Below are 13,256 nucleotides of genomic sequence, written 5' to 3'. Positions count from 1 at the left end.
CCGGATCCTCTTTTAGAGGCTGCATGTGTCACGTAAGTACATAAAGACGTGTGATGTGGCCAGAAGCGACATTTCCATCTACTTTAAATCCTCTCAAAAAGTTGAAACAGTACAGCATTTATGTTTGTATTCCTCCTCATAGCACTTAAGACATTTTGGTATCAAATAGAAGTGCTAAAATGTTTCAGGTGTTATCTTCTCTCATTCATTCTGAAAACACAATGCAATGTGTGAAGTACAGGGTTGTCATTGTTGCATTTTTCATTTTAAAAATCTCCACACATTTTCTACTAAGAGCAGGTCAGGACTGCACTCAGTCCACTTCAGTAAATGTACCACCGCTCTTCGTCCACAGCTGTGCCTTGTAATTGTGTGGTTTTGCATTGTCTTTTGAAAAATGCACAGCCATTAATGGAAAAGATGTAAACTTACAGGAGAACTCCGGTGTAAAAATGACTTTTGCTGTAGTAAAACATAATAAAGAGTACTAACCTTGTTGAACAGCCCACCTCTGCTCTATCACTGTATTGATCATGACTTTATTTTAAGATGACGGCGCCTGAAGACTAGGCTACGCTATGGGTTGTAAACAGTGTTTTTTAATAAGCTTCTTGTGCACTTGTAAAGTTTTTTAATGCCTTGTTTTAAATGTCAGGGCTCTCTGGATTCTACCAATGAGGTGTGGAGCTACTTTGAGCCTAGATAACGGTGTAAAAAGCAATTTATCTTCAGGGGCAAGTGGATACCCCGAAGCGGCCGTTGTAAAGAGTGCTGGGCGAAAAACACAAAATTACTGGATCTCGGAAAGCTGTAAGAGAGGTGGGCTATTAAATTGTACAATTTTACACCAGAGTTCTTCTTTAATGAAAGCATAAGTTGCTTTAAGATCTCCATGCACTTTTCTGCATTAATGCAGAAATCTTTACTATGATAGACTCTGGCTTCTGGACTTGTTGCTGATCTCTTCATGGCAACTGCATTCCCTAATAGCAATGGTCTCTTTTCAGTATGAATACATGCCCTGCAACAATACAAAAACTCTTTAGGAATGGTTGAAAAGTTCAAGGTCTTGACTCTGCCCTGAAATTCCTCTGAAGTCAATCTGATTAAGCATCTTAGGAATGAGCTGGACAACAAATCCGATCCACAAAGGCCCCACCTCACGACTTACAGGACTTAAAAGATCTGCTGCTAACATCTTGTTGACAGATACCACAGGACACCTTAAGAGGTCCTGTGGAGACCAATGATTTCTTATTGAACCAGAACATTTTTGGCCTACACAAAATTAGGTAGGTTTTAATGTAATGGCTGATGCACGTAATTCGACCATGAGAAACTGGAGAGGAACGATAGTGCCGTGAAACACATCAGTGCAGTCACATAGTGTTCTTAAGACAAGAATAAATCTCTTGAGATCAGATCACATACTGACACCCCCCAGCACGCAACCACCATATTCCTTTCGTCTGTTCCCTTAACGCTTTCCTGTCTTGCTTCGATGGCAGCCTATCCACTTACACACACATAGACAGAAAACACATATACACACATACAGTCTCACACATCTGCTTTTACAGTTAGTCAAACCAAAACTGTAACTCTTTCCAATTTAGACTTTAAGCTTCAGTGCAAAATTAAAGAAACTATCTTTGGGTCAATATGTCTTGCTATAAAAGGCTTATTTAGCTTAGTAATGTCCAGTAATGTAAAACAGATCTGATAATGTGTTTTTTTTACACCATATGATAGTTGTTTTAACAGTGGAACAAATTTAATCACGCCTTCCAGATGCCTGATTTTTATCTGTAATTTTGTCCATTTGATGGATAACAATTGTTCACACAGTGTGCTTACATACACTCCAGAATCTGATTATATTGGGATTTTTGCAGTTATCTGAGTTTTCGAGTGTGAGCTGGATTTGGCTGAGCAATTACAGTTTTCAGCACATGTTGACATTAAATCTGGTTATGTTTAGTTTTGTCAGACTGTTTCTTAGACACTGATCACTGCTGCACAGGGCTCTGTGTGTCTCTGAGCCTTCTGCAGATGCATTTAGATAGCGGAAAGGTTTTACAAAGCAGATCATTTCTTTATAATCATGACATCTCTAAAAGGACAGAATAAAGGTCTAATCAACAAATATACACCACAAAGACATCCACCTCTCTGAAGAACAGTTTAACATTTTGGAAATGCAGACCTTTCTATTATTACAAATAAAATGCCTTTGTTTTCATCAAATCCACTATATTTTAAACATTACATAATGGCTGAATCACAATATGAAGTCTTATTAAAGAAAAAAATAAAAAGAAACCACTGACGTCTTGAAGAAACACTTTCTATAGTAATAATCATGGTTCATTTCACTGGACAACATTTCTCCCAAATTGCAAATATAAATATTGTCATTTACAGCATTCATTTACAGAAAATGAAAAATGGCTGAAATAACAAAAAGGATGCAAAGCTTTCAAGACCACAAATAATGCAAAAAAACAAATTCATATTCGTAAAGTTTTAAGAGTTCAGAATTCAGTTTTTAATCACAGTTTTCATGCATCTTGGCATGTTCTCCTCCACCAGTCTTACACACTGCTTTTGAATAACTTTATGCCACTCCTGGCGCAAAAATTCAAGCAGTTCAGCTTGGTTTGATGGCTTGTGATCATCCATCTTCCTCTTAATTATTTTCCAGAGGTTTTGAATTTGGTAAAATCAAAGAAACTAAACATTTTTAAGTGATCTCTTATTTTTTTCCCCAGACTTGTATATTTACCTAAACATAAGATGACTTAAACTTCCAGAATATCTTTTTTTTCTTCAGTTCACATTCATGAGCAATAAATACTGTACTTTATAAACATGTTCCCGGGGTCTAAAAATGTCAGGGAACTGTCCTCTGATTGGTCAGCTCACTATAGCGTGACAATGTGGAGCTAGACTGGAGTTCAGCAGCTCTATACATCAAAGAGTACTCTTTTCCTTCACACACACACACACATACATTTGTTGCTTTCCCGTGACTGGCCTGCTTCCTCTTTGCGCTCCTCACGCTAAGGAGCCATCAGGTAGTGCAGGGTAGTGGCCTCTGTTCCCTGAGGAGCCGCCCGAGACAAAGGGCCCCACAGTCAGGCAGGAAGAGGCCTCACTCTTATCTAGGAAAGACCGCACAAACAGGGCCCACACACACATACACACACACGTGTGTACGTGTGAACGCCAACACAAGTTCACATTTGTGTGCATGCACAGACACACAGAGGCCTACATAGAAAACATACAGACCCTATTTCTCTCTTTTATGTCTATCTACCTAAAAATTACCAACAAAACTATTTAAACATCTTTATCATTTTCAACACCTCATACCTATCACTTATCTCTGCATGACTGATGTCAGACAGAGTCAAACATAGGCTAGCTATCATGGTGATAGGAATGTAACCTGGTGACCCAGAGAACCAATACATAGTACCAGTCAATGTTTGGACACACCTTCTCATTCAATGCTTTTTTTTCTTTCTTTAATTTATTTTCTACATTGTAGATTAATAATAAATACATGAAAACAATTAAGGGACATGTATGGAATTATGTCGTAAACAAAAAAGTGTTTGGCCTCCCCAATCTCATGACCTAAACCCGACTGAGATGGTGATTTGTGATGAGCTGGAGCTTCACAGCGTGAAGGAAAAGCAGCAACTATTCATCAGCACCTCCAGGAACTCCTTCAAGAAGCTGAAAAAACTATTCCAGGTGACTCTTATAAAAACACTAAGAAAATACCAATTGTGTGCAGATTTGTCATTAAAGCTAAATGTGGCTACTTACAAGAATCTAAAGTATAAAACATATTCTGCTTTGTTTAACACTTTTTGTTTTCTAATTAATTCTGCATGTGTTCCTGTATAAATTAAATGTCTTCAATATTAAATTTGCAAAGTAAAAAATCATAAAAAGCAACAAAACACATTAAATGAAAAGATGTAAAAAAAATTTGACTGGTACTATATAACACAAAAAATAACGTAAAATAAGAATAAATGCTAATATATGATCTAATATAAATGTTAAGTTACAGTACAACAGATTACATTCACTCAGACTTTATTTTCTCCTCATGCTGGTTGACCCAGTCAAGCAATTCAGCTCGTTATTGATTTGTGCTACAACAGCACCCCCTTGTGGACAATTTTCTTTTTACAAATTGCCTATAAATGTTTTTTTAGACAAAATAAATATACTTAAAATACTCGTGATGGAATGTGTTTAATAATAATAATAACAACAACAACAACAACAATCATTATTATTATTATTATAATAAACAATATTATGAAGATAACTTGTCTACTTGTCTATGAAGATAACGACATGTCTAACTGCAATGAATAATATTATTGTTATTTTTAAACCATTTTCATTTCATTTCATAGCATAACAATACAATTACACTCGTTTTAAGAGCCATCTCTTAATTATTAATAATATCCATATATTGGAGGTGGAATGGTCAGTGTAACATTTATTAGTTCACTAAATTAATTAGATATACAAAATTGATTATAAACCTAAAGTTTTTCATTTTTTTAATTGAGTACATTAAGAACGAATATTTCATTCATTATTTCCATTTTCAATCCCCTAGATTACTTGTCAATTTCTGTTCCTCACAATCTAAATTTCAGAAAAAAAACTTTACTCGATTGAACAATTTTCCATTATATAACCAACCTACTTTTGATACAAGATGTAAAATGAAAATTGAGCGTATATTAATGTTCTTATTTTCATATATTAATTTTCAAAAGGGCAGAAACTAAAACTTTAAAAAATGGATAAAAAATCTTTCTTTATATACTAAACAGACCGAATTAAAAACGATAATTTTACATCCAGTTTTATACATCAACTCAAGCTGTATATATATAACACATAATTATGGGATTTTCAGTAGTTCATAACTTCATATAATAAAACATATATAAACAAAACTATTTTAATTTAACCTATAAACAGTAAGATGAGAGAAACTGACCGTTCTGAAGGCGTCAGTGTATCAGTGAGCTCGGGGGGCGGCAGGTGGCGCTGTGTGTGAGTCTCAGTAACTCCTCTACAGTGAAAGTCCGCTCTTTTTTGCGCTCGTTGGTCGGAGGGGAGGGTTGAGAGGCTGCAGGTCGTGTTTGGGTGTTTATGGAGGGACATGGCGGCGCTGTGTTGGTTATCCGGTCGGTATCTGCGGCGGTTCGTCTCTCCGCTCGTTCAGAGCGTCAGATGGCCTGGAGCTGCGCGCGCTGAACGCCGCCTGCAGCGCGTGTCCTGCCGCGGGCTCGCGGACAAGAGCGCGTGGAGCAGAGCCCGGATGGAGCCGCAGCAACAGCAGCAGTTCACTGAACTGGACAAGGCGGACGCGCTGGTATATAATAATAAACAACATTCAGCCTCATTACTGACACTCTGAGATATTGAGAGACTGTTGAGAGGTAACTGTGGGGTTATAATAACCAGAGCCCAGTAGCTTAAGGTTTAAAATATCCCAACTTAACTGTTACCTTCATCACTGCTGTCTGAACTACACTGTAAACAGTGACGCCCAGGCTTGTGTACTGTATGTACTACACTGTTAATACTTAAATATTAATGCTGTAGTCTTTTTTGCATTGCAGGTACACTAATCTATATACCCAGATACCCCTTTAATAATAAATACATACAGCCACTTTATGTTGCACGTATTGCTGACCTGAGATGTACACACACACACACATCTTGTCTAGGCCGTGTAGATACAGTTTCTCATAAAAGTGAGTACACAACACATTTTGTAAACATTTTATTATAGCTTTTCATGGGGTACTACTGAAGATATGACACTATTATAAAGTAAAACACTCAGTGTACAGCTTGTATAACAGTGTTAATTTTGCCGTGCCCTCAAAATAACTCAACACAAAGCCTTTAATGTCTAAACCACTGGCAACTAAAGTGAGTACTCTCTTTAACAGGCCTGTTAAATTGGGTGTTATTGCCATCACACTCACTCATACTGGTCACCGGAGGTTCAACATGGCACCTCATTGTAAAGCACTCTGAGCATCTGGAAGGAAAAAAGAAAAAAAGTCAGCCTGTTAATGCCCAGACCATACACCGCACATATATGAAATTGGTTATCCTAGAAGAAAGCCTCTTCTAAAGATGACTTACAAGAAAGCCTGCAAACAGACTTTGCTTGCTGCAGACTAAAGGCATGGATTACTGGATCCATGTCCTATGGTCTGTTGAGACCAAGATATGTTTTATCTAGTTCAGATGGCGTCAAGCAAGTTTGGCGGCAACCAGGTGTAGGAGTATAAAGACTCTTCACCTGGTTATGTTTGCCAGTCAGACACTGTGGTGAAGTGTCTTGGTTTGTGACTGCATGAGTGTTGCCGGCTGTGGGGGGTCAACAGCTCACTGAGGGAACCACTAATGTACATGTACTGTGACACACCTCCAAGATGACCACTGCCTTGCTAAAGAAACTGAGAGTAAAGGTGCTGGACTGGCCAAGCAACCCTTTTGAGCATCTGTAAGGCATCCTCAAACAAAAGATCACCATGCAGGGTTGGAGGAGGATTCCGGTGGCAACTTCTAAAGCTCTAGTAAACTACATGCCAAGAGAGTTGAGGCAGTGCTGGAAAATAATGGTGGCCCCTCAAAATATTGGTAGTTTTGAAACGATTTGGCCATTTTCATTTGGGTGTACTCACTTTTGTTGGCAGTGGTTTAGACATTAAAGGCTGTATGTTGAGTTATTTAATGGAACAGCAAATTTACATTGTAAAGCTGTACACTGACTGCTTTACATTGTATTAAAGTGGCATTTCTTCAGTATTATACCATGAAAAAAAAAATGTATTAAGTATTTTCCAAAATGTGAGCTGTTTTCTATTTGTCCAGACACCCTTTTTAATAATAAATACATACAGCCACTTTAAGTTGCATGTTGACCCAGATGTGCACATATACATACATCTTGATGGTATGTGATCCAGCATACTGACTTCACTAATGCTTTGAAAATCTTTACAGCAATGCTCCTAAATCTAATAGAAAGCATTTGATGCACAGTAGAGACAGTTACTCTAACAAAAGTATGATATTCTGTTTTACTGTTGTAATCTCACTTCATTGTGTTTCTCTGCAGATGCTAAGGAAATCCCATGAAACTGGTGAGTTGTTTCTCTGTTAAAATGAGCATAATCAAGGACACTAGATTCCAGTCTGTCCAGAATGTGTGTCCTGTCAAACCCTAATTCTTCAAACCTTCTTCATAAATGAAAGGAATTAATTTGGTAAAAGATTTGGTTGTTTGTTGAAAGAATAAAATGTTCAGTATTGCTATGATTTTAGTTCATTAGGATGCATTGGTCCTCAGTGCTGCAGGATTCAGCACTATTGCAGATTTGCCTCCTTTATCACACTTGATTCAATGTAACATTCTCTATTCATCTGCATGTTTAAAGTTGCTTGTAGAAGAATATATTACTAATATGATGTGGGTCTAAAATGTATATAGACTGAAATAAAAATGCATCAGCGCTGATAAGTACGCTGTGATGTATAAATGTACACTGATCTGAAAGCAGCCCAAATTAGATTTAAGGAGACTAGACTAGACTAGACTATACTGGACTAGAATCAGGACTACGTTTGTGAAAGTATTAAGCTCTGCTTAAATTGGATCCTTGGGATTGTGTGTTATTATTAATAAATATAGTTGTCCTGGAATAGCATTCAAAAATAATGATTAAATGTTTTGTGTTTGTTTTTATTATAGGATTCCTGTCATGGTTCAGAAATGGTTTACTGGCTACTGGGATTGGAGTCATTGCCTTTGTACAGAGTGACGTGGGAAGAGAAGCAGGATATGGTACATGATCTCTTTCAGTTCTTCTTTTTCCCTCCCATTTTTTCTTTAAGCCCAGACACTGAGCTCAGCACTATAACAGTATCAATGTCTGCCAGAGTTTGTGTTCAGGTTTTGAGTCTTATGACCGAATATGGAGTTGAGGGATACATTTCATGGTCATCAGCCCAAAAAAATATTTAGATGTGATTTCAATAATTTCAGTAATCTGAGATTCTTCAAAAATACAGTGAACTGTACTTTAAAATTGTGAATTACTGATTGTGTAGGAACTAGATTTTTTAACAGATTTTTAAAATTATCAAAAAGTTTAATAATTAGATTGATAGTCATTCTGTGCGTTTAACAATATATATATATATATATATATATATATATATATATATATATATATATATATATATATATATATATATATATATATATATATACTTTTAGGCGACACACCAAGGAAAATTGGATGAAAAAATATAAAGTGTTAACAAAAACGCTGTTCTTAAAACTATTGTCAAATATACAACATTACTAAGAAAATTCCATTGTATCATTTAGTAAATTTTTTAGACCAACTATAAATTACTTAATTGAATGTCAATACCAACAACAGCCACAGCAAGAAAAAATGTGTATATGTACGTATTTGTATATATAATTTTATTATTATTGTTTTCAATATTAATTAAATTTGCTAAATCAAAAGTACTTCTCATCCTTAGCTTTTTTCGTCCTTGGAGGAGTGTGTGTGTCGTTTGGTGGGGCGTCTTACGTGGGCAGCTTGCTGACCCTAAGAAGAATCATGCTGATCTCTCTGCCGGCTGCACTGCTCCACACTGCTGTGGTGTCCAGCGTCGCCCTCTTCTGGCTGTGTGCGGTATCCCTCTACATCGGCCGCCTTGAAGTGGAGATCATCCGGGATGAGGACGAGGATGAGGAGGGTGGGGATGAAGGTGGCGAATGTGCAGAGTGCAGGGCTCGGCGAGACAGACACCACACGGATGAGAGAGGCCAGGACAAGTAACGGAGTGAGAGTGAATGAGAGAGAGAGAGAGAGAGAGAGAGAGAAAAAGAGAAGAAGAGAGAGAAGAGAAGTCCTGTGCTGCTTGAGCACTGGTCCAGGACCAGCTTTCTGTACCTGCATCTTATTCATAAATATAAATGCAAACTGTTCTGAGACCAGCTGGAGAAAAGATCACATCAGTGGCAATCGAGAAGTTGCCTATGCTGGTTCATCTTCTAGAGACGTTTGGGATTGGGTGGGGTCTGTTGTACTATAAAATGATCTGTCTTCATTGCTCATTGGTTCATGAGGTTCAAGGCCATTGGGAATCTGTGTGTTTTGTGTATAAAACATGAAAAGCTGTTTTAAATCAAAGTTGACGACTTGACCTTTCTGTGTAAAGGGATGTTCCATTTATATTTGTTGTTCCAGTTTCAAACTTCTTTACAGTTGTAGTGTTGGTGCATGTTTGAATAGGATGTGCAGAAAAGAGAGACATGTTGCGTTTATAGAGCGAGAGCCCTAACCAAATTCGTAGTTTATATGTACAGCTTCAGCCAAACAACGCCATAAAATCAGAGAAGTCTCAAATCAGTTCAGTAATTTAATTTACATGCAGTCAATCATCCACTCAAAACAACATACCAGTACTATGATTTCATAGACCGGAGAAAGGTATAAAAATCTGATTAAGAAATCTGATAGAGATGTGGATTTTAGCTCAATATTCATATTTCTCAGTCAATGTATACTCTTTAATAGGAGTATTCTTAGTTTTTCAGTCTGTGCATAAGTGAAAACAGGCCATGGTACCGAAAATAAACGAGCAGTGCTTAATACAGTACTCGCAATATGGGGACAAATCACTTTTGGAGCGACACAAACTTATTTCAGTGAATTTATTACTATATTTTATCTGATATACTTTTTTTTTTAACTATATTTTTGATTATCATACTCTGACTTGATGTGATGAAAATAATGCCTCGTCATGAAGGTTGGGCTTTAGCTTGTTTGTCACATCTTATTCTGTGAGTTTATTGGCTCGTTACAAAGAAAATTTGAACATCTGTCCAATTCATGTAAACTTTTGAATTTTCCCATTATCTGATTACCCAAGTTCATGTTAACACGTTAATCAGATGTTCTGCTGTAATTAGATTATGAAATGCGTGCAAATTTGCTCAGTACTAACTACCATTTTCATTAACCAGCACAGATGAGCTTTGATTAGGGTCAAAGCTAAATTCTTCAGGATTAGAGCTTTAATCATTCGGCTGTATGAACCCTTTTTATTTGCAGTAGAGGCCGAATCCTCCATTCTTAAGCTGGAGTGTATTTTAAGTATCATTCATGGATCACATAAATGGATCAGTTCATCATTAACATATTTTTTGATTTACGTATATATTGCTTCTTCATGGCATGTTAACCATGTCACTCTACTCAACTATTTGCTTTTGTTATCTGGGACCTAATTTGTGTTCCACAACCACAGCTCCCACCCTCTACACTGAAGGTGGTGACATCACAGCTTTGTCAGACACCCATCCAAGTATGGTACATCTTTAAAGACCATTCTCTCTGGCCAATAAGCATAAAGCAGGAAGCCTAGTAGTGAAGTCAGATAGTGTAGGTGTAGTGTATGTATCATGGCAAAATTGTCGCTTTTTATATGACAATGTGGTCTATACACAAAATCTAGAATGACAGACTAAAAGTATATTTCTTTACTTTTTTTTTTTTTAATAAGTGTACAAATGATGGGATATCCCTTAAAACCTTTTACCTCAGCAACTGTGCTATAATTGAGGCTGGCATTTTGTCCATTAGAAACATTTAGTTCTTCAACCCAATTTATTAACTTGGGCAGCATCCCATAATTAGGCACTCTGGCTACCAGCCCAGAAGACTTCCCAAATGACTGGTGAGTAAAACTATTTAGGTTCCAGTATGTTTTCCCTGGGTTTCTTTTTCTTTTAGAATACCTGAAACAAGTTTCAACCCAAAGCTTTTTTTACGTTATCACAAAGTGTGTGTTTGTGTTTTGTTCAATTTTCTACAATTATCAAATGATCTGCAATCCTGGCTAATGCAAACATTATAAAACATCTAGCTTATACTCTGGTAAGATATGCGGTAATTTTTTTTTTGTTTTTTCCTTTCCAGGCCCAGATAAAACCTTAGTTTTAAAAAATATATATTTTCAGTGCTGAAATGTTCCATGCTCTATGTTCTAATGCTCTATGTCATTTGAATCTTTTTTTTTCTCTTCTGAAGTGTTTTTGGTCGTTATCGAAAACTGTTCTTTTTCTTTAAGCAGTTCATTTCATTTAGTCTGCAAATTGAATTCGTCACCCGAATTAAACCTAAAATTGTTGAATTGCCTACAGCTTCCAGCTCGAAGCAAAACAGACCGTGCATTGTTTTCCAAGAATCTTAGCATGTGAAAGTACTTTAGTATGCGCTGCATTCTTTTGGAGCACCTTTTTGTCTGACTACATTAATTGCAGTGTCTGAAATGGATGCATAGCCTGTAGACGTGGACTCATATGTGCTTACTCTGTTAGATTGCCTAAAGGAGTTTTGTTTCGCCAGAGTTTTTGTTATTCAGAGCACAGATTTCACAGATCACTCAGAATAGGAGCGATGCTGAGCTGTTTGCAGCGTTTCACTCCTTTCACTGCTCGCAGCTGAAGCTGTACGTATCCTGTCGTTCAGCAAACCAAACATCAATGGTTTGTTCAGTAGGCCTTCTATCGATTGGAATTGAAATTGAAACTGTAACTGTGGCACGTTTTTCTATAGAAATTGACATTCTGAATTTGTCCACAAATTCAGAATGATTTCCCTTCACTGGCATCAAGCCCAGACCAGCTTGGTCAGATAAAAACCTTCAGGGCATAGACTGCACTGGGTAAAACCATTCAGTGCTGTGTGTAGACATTAGCTATTTGCTATTTAAAATGGAATTGCGCTGATTTCTCAATCACAGATGTGTCAATGTGAAGTCATTCAGAGTGGTTTAATGTGAATTGCTCTGTTTATTTGCCTTTAAAATCTTTCTCAGAGAAAATGGTCACAAAAACGTCATCTGGCTTTGGTTTAAAAATGTTTTGGTCTGAATTTCTTTTTATAGATTTGCGATTATTAACATTGCATATATAGAATTATTTTAACTGTATAATGTGTTGCTGTATTTTATGTTTTTTCACATGCAAAAAAAGTGAACCTATTTCTTGACCAGTCCACCATGATTTCTTGAGCTAAAAAATGATGTTTAAATAGAATTTATGCGAAATAATTTTTTTTAAAGCTGAGAACAGCAAGGAGATACAGAATAATGAGAGATAATGAGCACTTTCGTATCTCTATCTCTACACACAGCAACAAAAGGGAAGAGAAAAAAGGTAACAAACAAGACTACAGTTATGAAGCTATACTCCTACTCTGGTACAGTCCCTACAGTACCATGCAGATCCAAGATAAACAGCTTGTTAACTTGTGAAATAACTGAATTCACACTAATAGCATTTGCCATGCATTTCTCATGTAATTGCTTTATCAAACTAGAACTATAAATACGAGAATACACATACCATTACACCATTACCATTACCTATATACTTAGGACCCTGGTTCAAATAGTTTTCATAGCATTTTATGGACCACTTAAATCACTGAATAAATTTGTATGCATATCAAATAAATTGTGCAGAAATTTTGTGGGGAAAAATAACTTTTTTTTTTCAAGCATTCAGACGTTCACAGGTTAAGTCTAGTCCTGCATAAAATGATTGAATTTGAGAATGCCTGCTGTACTGACTTAAGAACTGTTTTTTTTATGATTGTGCTGTAGTGCAATTATATATCACATGTTCAACTAGTTGATCTATGTCTTTAATATAATCGTGAGCTGCATTTTTTTTTCCATGTGTGCTGGAACACATCCTGTTAGTCATACTTTGGGGTCACAGTTTGGGGTCTTTTGCCTTAGATGAAATGATGATTATGATTATGTTGATGATTATTTTTTGTTGTTTTTGATTGAACAGGAATTTGCCTTTTGAGTTGTGAGTACCTATAGAGGAGCATGATTTACAAAAAAACACCTTATTTACACCAGAAAGGAAAGCTGTGACTGGTTTGTGCAAAACCTTTCTATTTTTTTTTGTTTCTGTATTGCCATATGACATTCATTGTATTTTTTTCATTGTATCATTTTTTGTGTGCTGTGATTGTCATGGGATTATAGACTGTTTGTTGATGCTTGACCTTCAGTGCTATTTACTGTACATAATGAGGCTATGAATATGTACATAAACAGAACTATAGAGCCAA

At 36.5% G+C, this 13,256-nt stretch overlaps 1 protein-coding gene and 1 long non-coding RNA gene across 2 annotated transcripts in view; one reads left to right on the top strand and one right to left on the bottom strand.

Moving 5' to 3' along the window:
• Positions 1–5,145, bottom strand: part of LOC111188402 (uncharacterized) — a 25,845-nt gene extending 20,700 nt beyond the window's left edge. Inside the window, exons 1-2 of the long non-coding RNA XR_002648489.2 lie at positions 5,048–5,145; positions 3,014–3,164 (exon numbers count right to left, since the gene is read on the bottom strand). This is a non-coding gene — a long non-coding RNA (uncharacterized LOC111188402). The remainder of the gene's footprint in view (positions 1–3,013; positions 3,165–5,047) is intronic.
• On the top strand, positions 5,146–13,256 carry tmem160 (transmembrane protein 160). The gene is made up of 4 exons (XM_007260895.4): positions 5,146–5,425; positions 7,196–7,220; positions 7,829–7,921; positions 8,635–13,256. Exons 1-4 carry the CDS (start codon positions 5,213–5,215, stop codon positions 8,934–8,936), a joined length of 633 nt encoding a protein of 210 aa, XP_007260957.2. The 5' UTR covers positions 5,146–5,212; the 3' UTR covers positions 8,937–13,256.

The sequence above is a fragment of the Astyanax mexicanus genome, chromosome 18 (genome assembly GCF_023375975.1).
Source record: "Astyanax mexicanus isolate ESR-SI-001 chromosome 18, AstMex3_surface, whole genome shotgun sequence".
In the NCBI taxonomy this organism is placed as follows: domain Eukaryota; kingdom Metazoa; phylum Chordata; class Actinopteri; order Characiformes; family Acestrorhamphidae; genus Astyanax; species Astyanax mexicanus.
This window is presented reverse-complemented; position numbering and strand designations above follow the sequence as displayed.